General features: G+C 40.7%; 1 protein-coding gene across 5 annotated transcripts in view; it reads left to right on the top strand.

Annotated features, from left to right (window-relative positions):
• The window catches only part of ABCC4 (ATP binding cassette subfamily C member 4), a 161,675-nt gene that overhangs the window by 83,002 nt on the left and 62,742 nt on the right, over nt 1-15,931 (top strand). For all 5 annotated transcript variants that reach the window (XM_051608347.1, XM_051608346.1, XM_051608345.1 and 2 more), the window contains exon 20: nt 8,383-8,462. In XM_051608347.1, the coding sequence (XP_051464307.1) occupies nt 8,383-8,462 (80 nt within the window). The remainder of the gene's footprint in view (nt 1-8,382; nt 8,463-15,931) is intronic.

The following is a 15,931-nucleotide window of genomic DNA, read 5'->3' as shown; positions in this document are numbered from 1 at the left end:
AGAGATGTAGCTTTGCACTAAGGTGGTTTCTAGTGGAAGGCTCAAGAAACAACTGTACAGTATTCATACTAGGTAATGTAGATGTCTCCACCAGCAGTAAAAACAGATATTGATTTGTAAAGAAGCCTGTTCCCCATTCTTATCTTCATCATAGTTATCCTTCTTTCTTTAAATCCTACACTTAGAAATAAGATCAAACAGAGTGCTCACATTTTCTTGTTTCCTAACTTTTTCCTGTTTGACAGCATTTATGTAAAAAGTCCTTTTCAAGTAGTAAATTTGGATAGAAGGCATCCCACCTGAATTCATTACATGCTGGCAGTTTAGATAAATGGATATTAAGATCTCAGCATATTTTGGACCAGCACCACTGTGCCCATTTGCAAGCATCTTAGAAAATGATAATATTCCTGTCAGTTTCAGGCTGCTGAAGAAAAAAAAAATGGGATAGAATTTCTTATTTATATTTATAGGATGCCTGTGGGGAAGACAGTAATTCTGTATATGGCAGTTTGTGTGGACATGTGGTGCTAAACATATATTAAAAAAAGATAACAGACCTATTGACGTTTCTCTGTGGAAATATGGAAGAAAAGCCAGAGTAGATCAGTAATTGACGGCTATGCAGGAGATGCATTTCCTGATTTCTTTCTGAAGAAATATTTCACAAACTTACAATTCTTTTCAAAGTCAGTAATCCATCTTTAATTATTTTGTTGATTTTAGAGTTGTATTTTACAAGGTTGATGTAATGTCTGCTTCCTGCCAACATTTGATATGGACAATCCACTTTGTGTCGCTGCTTTGATGAAATGGAAGGCTGCTTGGATAGTTGCAGTACTTTTTTATTTTCTTTTTTTCCTTTTTTTTTTTTTTGGCATGTGTGTGTAAGCTGAGCTCGGGTGAAGACTTATCAGTCACTGAATGCCATAGCTTAACAGCAGGATATGGGGGGAGCTGTCGATTCATACCACTGACAGAATGGGAAACATATTCAGTGTAGTTAAATTGATGGGCGTTTAAACATACCCAGTTCTGTGCAGTGATTTCTTTTATTCCTGCTTTTATTACCCCATATACACTTCCGAGCATAATTTTACGACCATGTGTACGTTTAAATTTACACTGCTTTTATAAGCTGTAATTTGAACTGTTCAAGTGTATGATTTCCATCTTCAGGGTGGGTTGAAACCTTTCCATACACACGAACCGAGGCGTGGTCTGCTGCAGGGCATCTCACCAGGACCTAACAGGGTGATGACACCCAGCTGTTGTGGCCACCCTCGCTCTGATGCTCTGCCACCCTGTGCCTGTGTCAGCAGAGTGTGATGCACGGAGGGCTTCTCCTCTCTGGGTCACCTAGGTTGCAGTGAGGTGTGTGCTTTCAGTAAAATCAGTCCCTCTAAATTAAACCAGTCTTAGACTAGAAGAGCATTTCTATGGCACAACTGTCTTCAAGCAAGCATGCAGCCCCAGCTGGGGTTGCTTTCATTTAGTTAAACGCGTATGGCTATAGTACCTTCTTAAATTCATTCGTAGGGGTGCAGGTTGTTTTCAGACAGGTTCCTGTGAGTTTGCAAGGAAAACTGGGAGATGATAAGGTTAAATCTTTTACTTTTTCTTCATGGAGTCTCCTCTGTGGGAGAGTGTGCCTGGCTTCACTGTTGCAGGATATATAGAGAGAGTTTGAATATTTTTTTTTTCCCCTGGTAAATGCAGTGTACTTGTACATGAAAATTGATATTTAGGGCAATTGCAATGAAGGAGTTTAGGTTACTATGCAAAGCATTATTTATGTTGGAGCGAGTCCAGAGGAGGACCACAAAGATGATCAGAGAGCTGGAGCACATGCTGGGAGAGTTGGGGTTGTTCAGCCTGGAGAAGAGGTCTTGGGTAGATCTTAGAGCAGCCTTCCAGTACCTTAAGGGGTCTACAGGAAATCTGGGGGGGGGCTTTTTATAAAGGCATGTAGTGATAGGAAATGGGTAATAGCTTTAAACTGGAAGGGGGAAGATGTAGATGAGAAAGAAGTTATTTCCTGTGAGAGTGGTGAGACACTGGAACAGGTTGCAGCAGGAAACTGTGGCTGCCCCTTCCCCGAAGCGTTCAAGGACAGGTTGGATGAGGCTCTGAGCAACCTGGTCTAGTGGGAGGTGTCCCTGCACATGCAGGGGGGTTGGAACTAGATGATCTTTAAGGACCCTTCCAACCTGAACCATTCTGTTGTTTTGTGATAATGATTTATAAATAACATTTCCGTATTGAACTAAAAGTGATACAATTAAAATTCCCTGGGTTGAAGATTAGCTTGATCTCTGAAGGCAAAAAAATTCCAGGTGCGTGTACCTGTGCATGCACATGCACACACAAGTGGCAGAAGCTTTCTATCCCTGGAAGGTCCTTCTCTCAAAATTTTTTTCTTTCCGAAAGAAGTGAATCAGCAGACTAGAGGAGTAGCGACAAAATGTTTCTGCAATGTGTGATGAAGTCAGTGGGTATAAAGGCTTGGTGTAGACTCTTTGCAGGATATATAAAGTAAATCTGCCCACTTACACATAATTATTTCAGTGAATGCAGTGGCAAACAAAAAGCATACTAGAAATACCAAATAAATTTAAAAATACTGTACTGCTGCTCTTAGAGTCCTCGACATTTGGAATTTAAATTGCCTGACATTGAATGCTATTGGTGGCATTTGGCTGTTCCAGTGGAGGATCCTAGTTCCTTCTTTAAAAAAAAATCCTTTTCGGTTCTGGTGTTTACATCCTAAGTGTTGATTCAGTTTGGATTGTATTTCTTTCATCGTGAAGTATGTATAAACATTTTAAATAGGTGTGGCACACTGTCAAGTGTTTTCATTATTTGGATGATAGGTTTGAACCTCTATTCCAAAGTAGCACTAGGCACCTGCAGAAGCAAAGTGGGTATGTAGCACCTGAATACATTCTGATTCATGCAATTAAAGCAGTTTACAGAGTGAAGAAGAAAAGAGTATCACATACTGAGGTTTTATGTCTCTTTCATGGAGAACAAAAGAGGTTTGATTCTTTCACTTCAAGTTTAGCCTAACTATTGTGTAGTGGAGGAGGTTTAATGAATCATTGTTTGATTTTGATAATGCCAAGTATTTGACCATTAAATACTCTGAAATGTGTACATAGCACTTTGGTGACAGACCCTTATTTAACTATGATTAATTGGCATTGAATAGTTATTTAATTACTTAGGAAGAAATCTAACAACAGTATGTGTTCTGATTAAGTTATTTGATATAAAAACAAACATAAGACTGTTGAAGAGAGCACGTCCCCTTTTTTGCAGCTTGCTACTTGATGCTGTACATCATGTGGAAGCCTGAGAATGATTAAAACAGCAGAAACTATTCACAAATTTGGATGCTGTTGTTATATTGGCATACTTAGTTCTTGATTTCCTAAAAGACTTTTTTAGTTGTTTCATGACATTTCTTTTGCCTTACACATTTTAGATTTAGTATTTTCTTTTTGCTTTTAAAGCCCAGACTCAAATTTACAGAGATAAGTAAAGGATGCAAGTATTAAATGAGCTGGAAAATTTTTGTAAGTTTGGAATACTGGACCAGATCTAAGAGTTACTGTCTTATGGTGTGTATCTGTATCACAGAAATGCTCACAAGGAATTTGGGTTTTTCAGAAGTATAAAATAATTCTGGAAGGTGATGATTGTAGTCTGTACATTTGGAGAAGGATATAAGTTTTGGAGAGAAAAATCTGTGGATTTTTTGTGAGTTGTGCAGTTCCTGCCCTTTTAGAATAGCAGGTGCAATTGTGTGTTTAATCTGAAGAACCATCCCCAAAAGTTAGGTTTGCAAATGCTTGTAGAAACTGTAGTGATAAGTAGTTTGTGTCCTGACTCAAAATGGCTACTTTAACTTTCATATCTGGAATGTTTTCTTTTGTATGCTTAATAATGCATAAGCAACCCACTGATTTACTGTGCTTCCAGTAAGTGGAAACAGTTCTTTCTTCATACCTTGCGAAATAGACCTGATTGTAGACATCCTTATAAATGTAGCAATCACTCTGGATGCAATATCATGATAGCTATGGGGCATTTTGTGGATATTTCAAAAGCATAGCACTTCTGCTTGAAGGTGTGTGGCTCTCTCTGGTATATGATGAGGGAACTTGCTTGCTTTAGTGGGTTGCTTCCTTGTAGGACTTGCTGAATAAAATGCCTGTTCTGTTAAGTCCATATGAACAGGAGCTGAAATACATCTCCAGGCCTGTGTTTCCCTTAGGGACACAGTCACTGGGGTAATATGGTTGAAAACCAGCAACAACAAAAATTGGGCTAAGGCTTGTGGCTTTGTTGCTTGCTTTTAGCAGTAGAAAGGCATTTATGGTCACTGCATTGATTTTGTAGGAGGGAGATTCGGACCTCTTAGAAAGAAGTGAGGTGTTTTCCTATACTTCCTGACTTCAGGTGTCATTTTTTAGAATTACTGTGTGCAAACACTAAATAGCTAAATAGGCCCTAAGTTACTTTTTTCAATAACTGGATTTTTTTTTTTTTAAATGAAGTTCTGCTACCAGAGATTTTACCTGAATGTTTATTTGGGAAGCAGCTGATTCATATCCCCAGTGTTTAAATGTCTTTGACTGTATCAGGTGGACAGTAAATGGTTCCAGTTTTCAAGGTTTGTCTTTCTCAAATGCCATTTATTTTGCTGACTTCTATTTTACTACATGTAATTTTACAGAATTACTGTATTTACATGTTAAAGGGGATTGGGCAGATTAAAAGATATTTTTGTGTTTTATAGATAACATCAGAATAATTTCCACTTTCCTGGTGGCAGCTCACAGCTCATGTCAAAACGCAGTCTTTAGGAACACTGTTATACTTACAATTTCATAAGACAATTGCCAAAAATACAGTTTTGGCAATTAATTAGCAGCTTGATTACCTGTGGGAACTTGAATAGTAGGTGGTTAGTGGGCATATGGAAGAGTCAGTAAGAACAGAGGACCTGAGGCCAACTTGAGCTAAGTTTTCCTTCATGACTAGGTTCCTCAAAGAACTTCACTGGAAGTGGTGTTGCTGTGGAGGAGAACATTGCCAGAGTTGCTCTTGGTGTGTAGGATGAATGCAAGTATTCTGCAGCTGTCAGTTAAATCTAAGTCATCTTTTTACACCCAGAAGTACTGGAGCAGTTCTGTATTGTGCTTGCAGCCTAAAACTTTCCTTGTCACAACACTGAAACTTTCTCAGAAAAATGACTGGAAATTGTCACAGCCTCCAAAAAATTCCCAAAAAACCCCAAAGCCTAATCTCAAAATCTACATAATTTCTACTTGAACAACTTCAGTGGTTCATTCGTCAATAGAAATGACTCAGAGATGATGCTAGAAATGAGATTAAAATCCCTTTTGACAGGGGGCATTTTGTAATGGCTTCTCTCTTCCAGCCCTTGAGGCTTTGTCCTTACCATACAAACTCAGAGTAAGCACACTGCTTTTCCAGAAACAAGTTTGAATGTTCTCTTTCACCTGTGGGATGAGGGAGATGGTGAAGGCATTGCTTGATGGAGGTGCAAGCACTGACCTAACTTGCACCATGGCCACGGAGAGTAGCCGGCCTGAGTGACCTTGCTGCCTCCTGGCAGTGTCGCATGGGATGGCCTTTGTACAATAGTTTATCTGTCAGAAACCACTGCAAATAAAACTTACTTGGGGGTAAGAGGCAAAGGGGTATTTTAAGGCTGAATTAAGGTGGTGTTTGCTCACTGTGGGAGTAATCCTTTTCCCTTGTGTACAGCTCGGCACGGGTGGATCTCACAGAGGTGCTTGACGCTGTCACCACTCCTTGCTCTGCTCTTCACCCTGTAAAATAAAAAGAAGTCATGCAGGAGGCAGGTGACAGAGCTGGGAACAAATGCTAATACCCTGAGCCAAATCCATTATGTCATCTTGCTTCTCTTATTTGCCTCTCCTGGACAGGCTGCTAAAGAAGCATTTAACCTCTTCAAATTATTATATTTTTGCCAGTGAAGTCTTGGTTCATTTGAAAATAACTTGGAATATGATATTTTGGGATATCAAGATGTCTTAGCTACAACATGCATGCAGCATGGGCTTGTTTACTCTTCACGGCCAGTTTTTCTATAAGGAAATCTCAGGAAATGGAAACTGTGAAAAAAATTGCCTTGGGAGTTTCTTGTGATGTATCTACTCCAGCATAATATAAGTGAAAGGGAACATCCCCAGCTGCCATTCCCAGTAGAAAGAGATGGCAGAGGTTTTGCTGAGTCTTGTGCTGTTATATACTCTTCCTTTCTGTGTGCAAAACCTAAACACAGGATGAATTCTGCTGCTGTCTGCCTTAAGTAACTGCCATGGGTAGTCATGTACTGCAGAACAAGCTGTTGGGCCACCAGTGTCTCTCTTTGGAGTCCTGTCCCTGGCCTGAGGAGAGGATGTCTTGCATATTGCTTGGTATGGAACAGAAATTCCTTTAAAAAATTAAATTCATGTTATGCAACAAAATTTGTAGTTCTGAGAGAGCTGTGAACAGCAAAGTAGAGTGATGGATGCTACAGAAGCTACTTCAGTAACTTCTTATCTCTGGAAATACGTCTCAAATGTACTCCATGGAAATTTTAAACTTAACTACTTTTAGTTTAATAAGCTCCTTTGAAAAGGGGGGGAAAAAAAAAAGTCTTTTGTTGCCAATGCAGTGAATGTGTTTATACCAGCTAGAAGTAATAATTGAATCAAGATATATGTAGATAAAAAAGCAATGTGAATGCATGTACGGGCATAACACATCCTTAGAAAAGGCCAGATTCCCATCCTTAACTTAGTTACTTTCCTGGTGAGTAGAGATATTGATTAATAGAGGAAGATACTAATCCACTTATGGATGGCAGCGTTGTGATTTTAATGATTAAAGAACTCTTGTTATAACTGATTGTTTCACAGAATGTTAGGCATTGGAAGGGACCTCGAAAGATCATCTAGTCCAACCCCCCTGCCAGAGCAGGGTCACCTAGAGCACATCACACAGGAACGTGTCCAGGCGGGTTTTGAATGTCTCCAGTGAAGGAGACTCCACAACCTCTCTGGGCAGCCTGTTCCAGTGCTCTGTCACTCTCACAGTAAAGAAGTTTTTTCTGATGTTTACGTGGAACCTCCTATGCTCCAGTTTGCACCCATTTCCCCTTGTCCTATCACTAGACATCACTGTAAAAGCCTGGCTCCATCCTCCTGACACTCGCCCTTAACATATTTGTAACGGTTGATGAGGTCGCCCCTCAGTCTCCTCTTCTCCAAGCTAAAGAGGCCCAGCTCCCTCAGCCTTCCCTCATCAGGGAGATGTTCCACTCCCTTAATCATCTTTGCGGCTCTGTGCTGGACTCTTTCAAGCAGTTCCCTGTCCTTCTGGAACTGAGGGGCCCAGAACTGGACACAATATTCCAGATGTGGCCTCACCAAGGCAGAATAGAGGGAGAGGAGAACCTCCCTTGACCGACTAACCACACCCTTTCTAATGCACCCCAGGATGCCATTGGCCTTCTGGGCTACAAGGGCACATTGCTGGCTCATGGTCATCCTCCTGTCCACCAGGACCCCCAGGTCCCTTTCTCCTACCCTGCTCTTCAGCAGGTCAGCCCCCAACCTGTACTGGTACATGGGGTTGTTCTTCCCCAGATGCAAGACTATACACTCGTTTCACTCAAGTAGAAAATAGTGAAGTGAAATGCTTCACTGACAGCTGATTAAAAGTTGTTTTATTAGCTTTAATGAACATGAGTATTGTCAAGGTTTTGAATAAGTATAAAAATAAGACTGCATGAATGCAAATCTATCTCAGATTTTGTTTCAGAAACGCCCACAATTTGAATTCACGTGTAATAGTGGAGGAGTGGGAACAGAAATATTAAAAAGGATAAGCTAGGTCAAGTGTGATCTATCTGGGACATGCATGCACTAGTGAGTTTCAGTCAAGAATAGGAGCAGATTCTGGCTGATGATACTTGATGAAACTTGCATTAAATTGTCTGAACTGTACACCTTTACCTGCACATCTTGAGCATATAAAATGTGTGTTTCACCTGACTATTGTCTTTGAAGCCCATTTTAATTCTTTTCCTAGCAGTTTAATTAGGCGTTTTATATTTGGGTAAAAGACATTTGTAAAAAAGTATCCTTCAAGTTATATTGCAGTGGTTGTAAAGGATTCTCTTCATGGTGGTTTCAAAAAGTGTCTTTTTAGATTCCAGCTGTTTCCTTTTAACTGTTACTAAAGTAGTAAAACATGGTGTGTTTAAGATATTTTGATCTTTTCAAGAATTTAATTTACTTTATTTTTCTTTTTTCTTCTCCAACTGTGTTTCTGTAGGAAGAATCTTAAATCGTTTCTCCAAAGATATTGGCCACCTGGATGACTTGCTTCCATTGACGTTTTTGGACTTTGTGCAGGTAATTTGGTTGCTGCTACATTCTGAATTTGGATTCCTGTGTGCTTTGGTGAAGATCAGCTATTCCTCACAGATGTACCTGAGTTGAATGAAAGTACTTGTTTGTGAAGGAAAGGTGCGGTTGAAATATAATGTGTCAGTAAAAAGCTAACATGAGTAATAACTGGCAGGTAGGAGTGGCTATACACAGCTTGCTATTATGTCAAGATTTCAGTTCATAGTAGCTACATGCTTGGTAAATTGCTCCTGATTTGCCTCCAAGCAATCTGGCAAGCTTATTGCTGTTATAAGAAATATGTCCATAGTAAAGAAACAATCAACTCACTTGAAAAGATAGCACAGATTAACCTAATTATGTGTCTACTTCCACAAAGAATCAAATGCTTACCACACCATTTTGGATTAAAATAGGTGTGGCTATTTAAAAAGAAAAGATTAGTAGTAATAGGATGAATATAATAGCCTTAATAGGAACAAGTGAAATAAGTTTCTGCAGACAAGAAAGATGGACAAAGCATTGAGATTTTGGTGGTGATGAAAGGATAAAGGATTATGTATGACATCAAGGTAGTTTTTTCTGTTGTGGCTGCTATTAATCCTTCTTGTAAAAAATTGCAGAAGGATAAAGCGGCAAAAAAAATTGATCGTACTGTAGCAAAATAACATGAATCACGGAGTACACAGCATCATGGAGGCTAGAGAAAGAATTGACTTAGTGGATCAGACCAGTCATGCTCAAGTCAGATATGTTTCTTAAGGTGCTATTGCTACCTTTGTTTCGTCTCTTGGAGATAACTTTTTCAGGATCCAAAACTTGTTTTGACTTCTTTAAAAACAAACAAAAGACATTTTGAGTTGGGCAGTTTTGTCATGTTGTTAATGCTGAACTCTTGAAAATAGGGAAAAAATATTCCAAGGAGTTAGTAAAAACATTTATTAAAATAAATAAAAGTTGTTTTCCTACAGTGGGGGGTGCTTTGTTCTCCCAGTCCCGGCTTTCACCTGCTGTGGGCTTTGCGATGAGGCTGGACCCCTTGCCAGAGAAGGGTGATGCAAAGAAGTCATTGAGAAACCTCAGCCTTCTTCATATCCTGTGTACCTATGTCTCTTGTTTCCTCCAGGAGAGGGCCTACATTTTCTTAGGTTGTCCTTTTATTCCCAGCATACCTGTAGAAGCTTTTCTTATTGCTCTTTATATCCCTGGTGAGATTTATATTCTGTCTGGGATTTGGCTCTCCTTACCTGATCCCTGTAATCCTCCCAGGGTACCTGCCCTAGATTCCACCCTCAGTATGCTTCCTTCTTCAGTTTGAGCTTTTCTAGGAGCTGCTTGCTCATCCACGCCGACCTCCTGGAGTTTTTACCTGACTTTCTCTTAGCTGGATGCATTGCCCCTGGGCCTGGAGAAGGTGATGCTTAAATATCAGCTCATGGGTGCCTCTACCCTCTAGGATGTTATCCCGTTACACTCTCTCAAGCAGATCCCTATGACACTCTCTTGAGCAGATCCCTGAAGAGGCTGAAATCTTCCCTCCTGAACTCAAGGGTAGTAAGCTTTCTGTGAGCCTTCCTTGCTGCCCTAAGGATCTTGAATGCCACCATTTCATGGTCACTACAACCAGGGCTGCCCTTGAGCACTAGCCCTTTGTTGTTGGGGAGAACAGGGTTCAGCATAACACCTCTCCTTGTTGGCTCCCCAATTGCTTGGAAAAGGAAGCTGTCATCTGTGCACTTTAGGATCCTCCTGGTTTGTTTGTGCTTTGCAGAGCTGTCCCTCTAACAGACACCAGGGTGGTTGAAGTAATGTTACCTGTGCCTGCCCTCCCATTAATCTTAACCCATAAGCTCTCATTTGGCTCCTCATCTGTGCGCAGGGAGAGCTCCATGCACTCCAGCTGTCTTTAACATAGAGGGAAACACCCCCACCCCATGTTCCCTGTCTGTCCTTCCTAAAGAGTTTATGACCCTCCATTCTGATGCTGCAATCGTAGGAGCCATCCCACCAGGTCTCTGTGATGCCAATAAGATCACAGCCCTGTGGGCAAGCACACATCTCTTATCTCCTCCTGTTTATTCCCCGTGCTTTGTGCATTTGTATAGAAGCATTTCAGCTGGGCCTCCAGTGAAGGTAACTGACCAGCTGGAGGGGCTGGGATTTCATTATGCTGCACTCCAGGTAGCTCCCCTGCTAACCTGAACCCCTGCGAAGCTTAAGCTCTGGGCATCTGTTACTGGTGCCAGAATCACATTGAAGCTGATCTGTGTGGGATGAATGGAGGTTCCCTCCCCCCAGCCACATCAGTTTAAAGCCCTTTCACCAGCCTGGCTAGCATAGTGCCAAAGATGCTCTTCCCGTTTTTTGACAGGTGGATCCCCTCAGCCCCCAGCAGACCAGGTTTGTCAAAGCTGGTCCTGTGATCAAGATATCCAAACCCCTGGCTGTAGCACCAGTCACGTAGCCAGCTGTGGATTTGCTGGATCCAGTTGGCCCTGTCTGTCTCCTTCCCTTTGACTGGTAGGAGCTGTGCTCCAGAGTTCTTAACTGCTTCTCCCAGGGCCCAATAACCCTTCGTCATATAACACTGCTGGTGGTTACATCAGTAGTACCCACATGAAACACCAGGAGCAGGTAATAGTTGGATGTACAAGGCTAGGGAGCATCTCAGTGACATCCCTAATGCAAACACCTGGTAGACAGCACACATCTCTAGAGAGCTGGTCTGGTCTGCAAATGGGTGCCTTTGAGAAGAGAATCACCTACTACTATCACCCATCACTTTTTCTTGGTTGCACTGGTTGTTGTACTTGGAACAGATCAAGCCACCTTATTCTGTTCCAGCACTGGTGTAGGCTGGTTATTTTCCTCTTCTGTTGTTTACAGAGGAGTGAACTGGTTCTCCAAGGGCACCTCAGACTTTGAGGGAGGTCCCTTCCTCTTGCTTGTTCATTTAGTTCTTCTTCCTACTACCTTCCACTCCCCTGCTTCAGTGGCTCCCCTCCTTTCCATGTGTGCTGGTGGGGGAGTGGCAGACTGGGCACAGGCTGTGTGTCCTTGGCAGTGAGTGCACAGATCACACTAGCCAGCTCAGTATCTGCCTCCTTGATACTCTGCAGCTTCCTCGCTGTGTCCTGCAGCTCAGCTATGTGCTGCAGGAGGTCTTTCACTTGCTCACAGCTTTTGCAGGCAGGCTTCCCCCTTACCTCAGGCACAAGAGAACGGGTCCAGGCAGCTTCCACAGCCTGGGGTGTGGGGCAATATGTATGTGCCATTCTTTTTGTCTGGAAGCTCAAGATGTCCTGCAGTCCTTACGCTCTTAATACAAGATTTACATCCACAAAGTCAAAACTATCTCTTAGTACTCCTTGGCCATTAGACCAGGCACTGCAGAGGGGTTTGTATTTGCAGAAGTTTGTCCCCTTTACAGCAGACTGTGCAGTTTTTGCTCCTGCTACCTGCTGCTCATGGCCAGAGCATACTCTGGGTCTAGTGGCCTTGAGATAAAATGATTAATCTTTTTCCTTAGTTGAATACATTTATAATAATGTGGGAGTTGTGTTGCAGCCCACTTGCCTGGTGTTTTTATAGCAAGAAACTGAGTGGGTGTTCTGCATGCCCTGGCATGTGGTCTACAGGCACGTGGGGTTGTCTGAGGATGCAGAATTTGCTGGGAAAATCTTAGAGAAGTCTGTGTAAGCAGAGGGAGGCAAAATTGGTGTGGTCTTGTCCATACTTCATCTTGGTAGCAGACCTTGAAGCAAACCATCTTGGGAATTACACTCTCTTTTCTGAGGGAGCCAACTGATTGCTCCAAAAGAGAGCTGAGGAAGAAGGTGATCTTTATGCACAGCACATACAGAGGACCAAATGATCTGTTGTTGGATTGGAGAACCAACCTAGTTATTTGGCCAGTTTATAGATATTTTAGGCGATACATACTTGATAAAATTTAACTGGTCTGGGATGAAAGAATGAAGGCTGTTGTTCTGGGTGTGATTGTTTTCTTCTTTCAATCTCTCACCATAAAATGCATTTTGTAAACATTTCTGCTCATGTTGATTACTCTGTGTGTTTCTTTTAAATTGGCTGTTGAATAATTTGTCAAATTCTGAAGTATTTCAAGTGAAATATCAGTTTAACCCAAATATAATACAAATACACTGGGTTGTTTTGCCAGTGCTGGACCTGGGGGAATCTGCTGCTTGGGCAAAATGCTGGCCCTGAGTTTGGTCTTCGTGCTACCTGCAGCCTGGCCATGCATCACCCACCTGGCTCCATATGTGAGCTTCACTGCTTTTGCCCTGCTAACCTTTCAAAGGGTACAGTGGGGTTACTGACAGGGATGGTGCTTTCCTGGAGAAAAAAAATCATAGACTAATCTCAACCTTCCACAACTCCCCGAAAGGAGGTTGGAGCAATAAGGGGTTGGTCTCTTCTCCCAAGTTACAAGGGATAGAACAAGGGAAAATGGCCTCAAGTTGCTCCAGGGGAGGTTAGATTGGATATTAGGGAAAATTTAGTCATGGAAAATGTTGTCAGGCCCTGGCATGGGCTGCCCAGGGCAGGGGTGGAGTCATTGCACTTGGCGGGATTTCAGAGCTGTGTAGATGTGGTGCTGAGGGACATGGATTAGTGGTGGCCTTCGTGGTGCTGGGTTTAATGTCCAGCGACTTGGTGATTTAAAAGTCTTTTCCAACCAAAACAATTCTGTGAAAAGTTGTCCTTTTTGATAAAATATATTTAAATGTCCAGTGCACTGCTGAGATGATACTATGTTTCAAAGCTTGCCTGTTCTTTTTGGCTTAGGGAAAAGAAAATTTAGGAATTTATTGTTGGTTAATAATGCGTTGCTACCCCTAAGACAAAAGCACTTCCTTCTTGGCAGGTTTTCTAAAACTTACTATTCTTGATCAGCAGGCTTGTTGTGTAGTGGATGCCTTTTGAAATTCAATAGCAAAGAGATGATATTTCTGAAAAAGCACAGATTTTTACAAAGGATAAGTGTTATCAATTATGATAGAGATCTTTTGTCACTTGTTTTGTTTGCAGGTGTCTTTTATAAGACTTCCTATAATCCCTTCAGGAAGAAATATTTTCTCCTTTCTAAAAACAGTATTAGCTAAATATAAAAGCTCTGATCCCAGCCATTGTTGTTGATTCTTTGAGAGACATTTCCCAACATTCATTGTTTAAATGGTTGTCAGGAGGAATCAAGTGAAACTTCATAAACAATGCAGTAACTGGTTCATCTTACTTTGTGTGTAGAAGCTTTTCTTGAGCGGATTTGCATTGAAGAAGTGGTCCTTTTTCTGAGTTATTGCTAGGATCACTGTGAAGCATTCCACCCTTTTATTATGTTGGCAAGTGAGTGTATAATTTCTGCACAAACAAATACAATGTCATTGGACACCCAAAAATGGACAATATGAGCCCATTTTAATACCTATAAGTAAATAAATACTTTAAATCTTCTTGTTTCAAGAATTTTTTAATGACACTGAGTACAGATATTAAAGTAATGCTAAAATTTGGTAATGGTCTTTTTAGAGTCCCTAATAAGATTTATACAAGGCACTACACTTACAATGAGCATGATTAGTCTAGACAGCTATGCTGGATGAAAATTAGTTCCTTGAACTAGAATAATTGAAGTTTTTACATCTTCCATTGAGTCCATGAAGAAGAAACTGTACCTTCTCTTCAAGACAGTGGATAGCTACCCTGTACTTATTTGTTAGAGCAAAAATAGAAGTTGTGTGGCAAGTACAGAAACACTTTATAGACCTTGTGTATTCTTCTGAAAACCTCGCTTTATTTTGCAAAACTGTTGCTTTGCAGTAGCTCCCCAGGTAGGAACTCTCGCTATATGTAAAGTTTCCTACCATCTCTTCTTTCTTTGGTTTTATGAAATAGAGCACACCTCTCTTTGGAGAGACTGAGGGCAGGAGGAGCAGTCCTCACTAGAAGGAGTCAGTAATTTTTTTTCTTCTTAACTTTATATTCTTAACAGCATATGAGATGTGTCATGTTAGTGCATGTTGAAAGTTTCGTAGAAATTACTGCTGTGTCCACAAGATTTATAAGTAAAAAATTAGTCTCTTTTATAAGAGAACATTTCTGGCAGTGTTTGATTACATGGCTGTAGTTGTGTTGAACTCTGGGTAGATATGAAGTATAGAAACTGAAAAGAAACCAAAGGTTAAGTTAGGCACTTCAACTGAGATATCTTTAATGGTACGTTAACAGTCCAGTTCACAGCTCATTAAGGTAAAAAAATAAACTTTACAGGCCTTATCTTCTGTAATGGATTCTGGCAGGTCTTAAGATTCCACACTGGCTCTCCTGAAAAATGAAAAAATCCGCACAATTATATGTTCTATATGACACTTGTTATTTCTGCCGAGTATTGCACCAAATGTTTTTCTAAAATCAGATAGAAATTCATGTTTGTATGTTGATTCAGATAGTAAAAAAAGCTGAATGAACTTTGTTAGTGAAGATGGTGGGGTTTTTTTGTGAGGTTTTTTTTAATCGTTTGCCTTAGTACTGTCAGCCTCTTCAGCCTCAGTTCTGCATCTCCCTTTCTTTTACCCATCCTGACTTACGTGGTTTTTTGCTGGGGTTTTCCAACTAAGTTATAGTCTCCTCAGGTATGGGGCTAGTTTTGGGAAGGCCGTTACAGTGCATTTAAACTTTCTAAGGGGATTTAAACATCTTCATTTATATATATATAAATAAATATAAATTTATGTCTTTGTTTAATCAGAGGGCAGACCTGACAGCAGCCTCAAAGAGCTACCCAAATGCAAAGAATTGCAGAAATGCTTTATTTAGTTGTTACGAATTTGATCATCCTATAAATAAGTCCAGAGGGACTTAAGGAAGTCATGTGCCATTTAAGATTATTGGGATTTTGTTAGTTAATTTTCTTAGGCTCCTCTGAAAATACCAGCCAATACACTCAGTTTTGTAGCCAAGTGTGTTCCTCCTCCTGCCTTTAGCTTTGTGGGAGTACAAGGGTCTACTGATGTCTACTTCACTGGTAGGTGTGGGGATTGCAGTTTAAAATGTCATGGTTGAAATGCATAAGAATGTCTAGCTCAATGCAATACTAATAAAACACACTATAGGAATTTGAGAGAAGGTCAACCAAGGAATAGAAAAAATAATTTCACACAGAAGTATTAGAAATTAATAATCCAATATTTTTTATAATATTTTAGGCAAATTTGCCCAAATGTCCCTTAGTGGCCAGTATTTTGGATGTTACATTTTTTGAGAGCTCATCACAGGCTTATTTTTAGGACTTGAATCTCACTTTGACTTGAGATAGGTCTGCAGAGGCTTAATGTCTTCAGACTGTGGTCTTAGGTGATGCAGGATGTGTACCCAAACTGATAAACTACATGTTGAAAATTGTATCTCTAAACTGATTAAATACATAGGATGATGAATATATTTCAGACTTTAGT

The sequence above is a fragment of the Apus apus genome, chromosome 1 (genome assembly GCF_020740795.1).
Source record: "Apus apus isolate bApuApu2 chromosome 1, bApuApu2.pri.cur, whole genome shotgun sequence".
Classification (NCBI taxonomy): domain Eukaryota; kingdom Metazoa; phylum Chordata; class Aves; order Apodiformes; family Apodidae; genus Apus; species Apus apus.
Note: the sequence above shows the minus strand (reverse complement) of the source record. Positions and strands in the feature narration are given on the sequence as shown.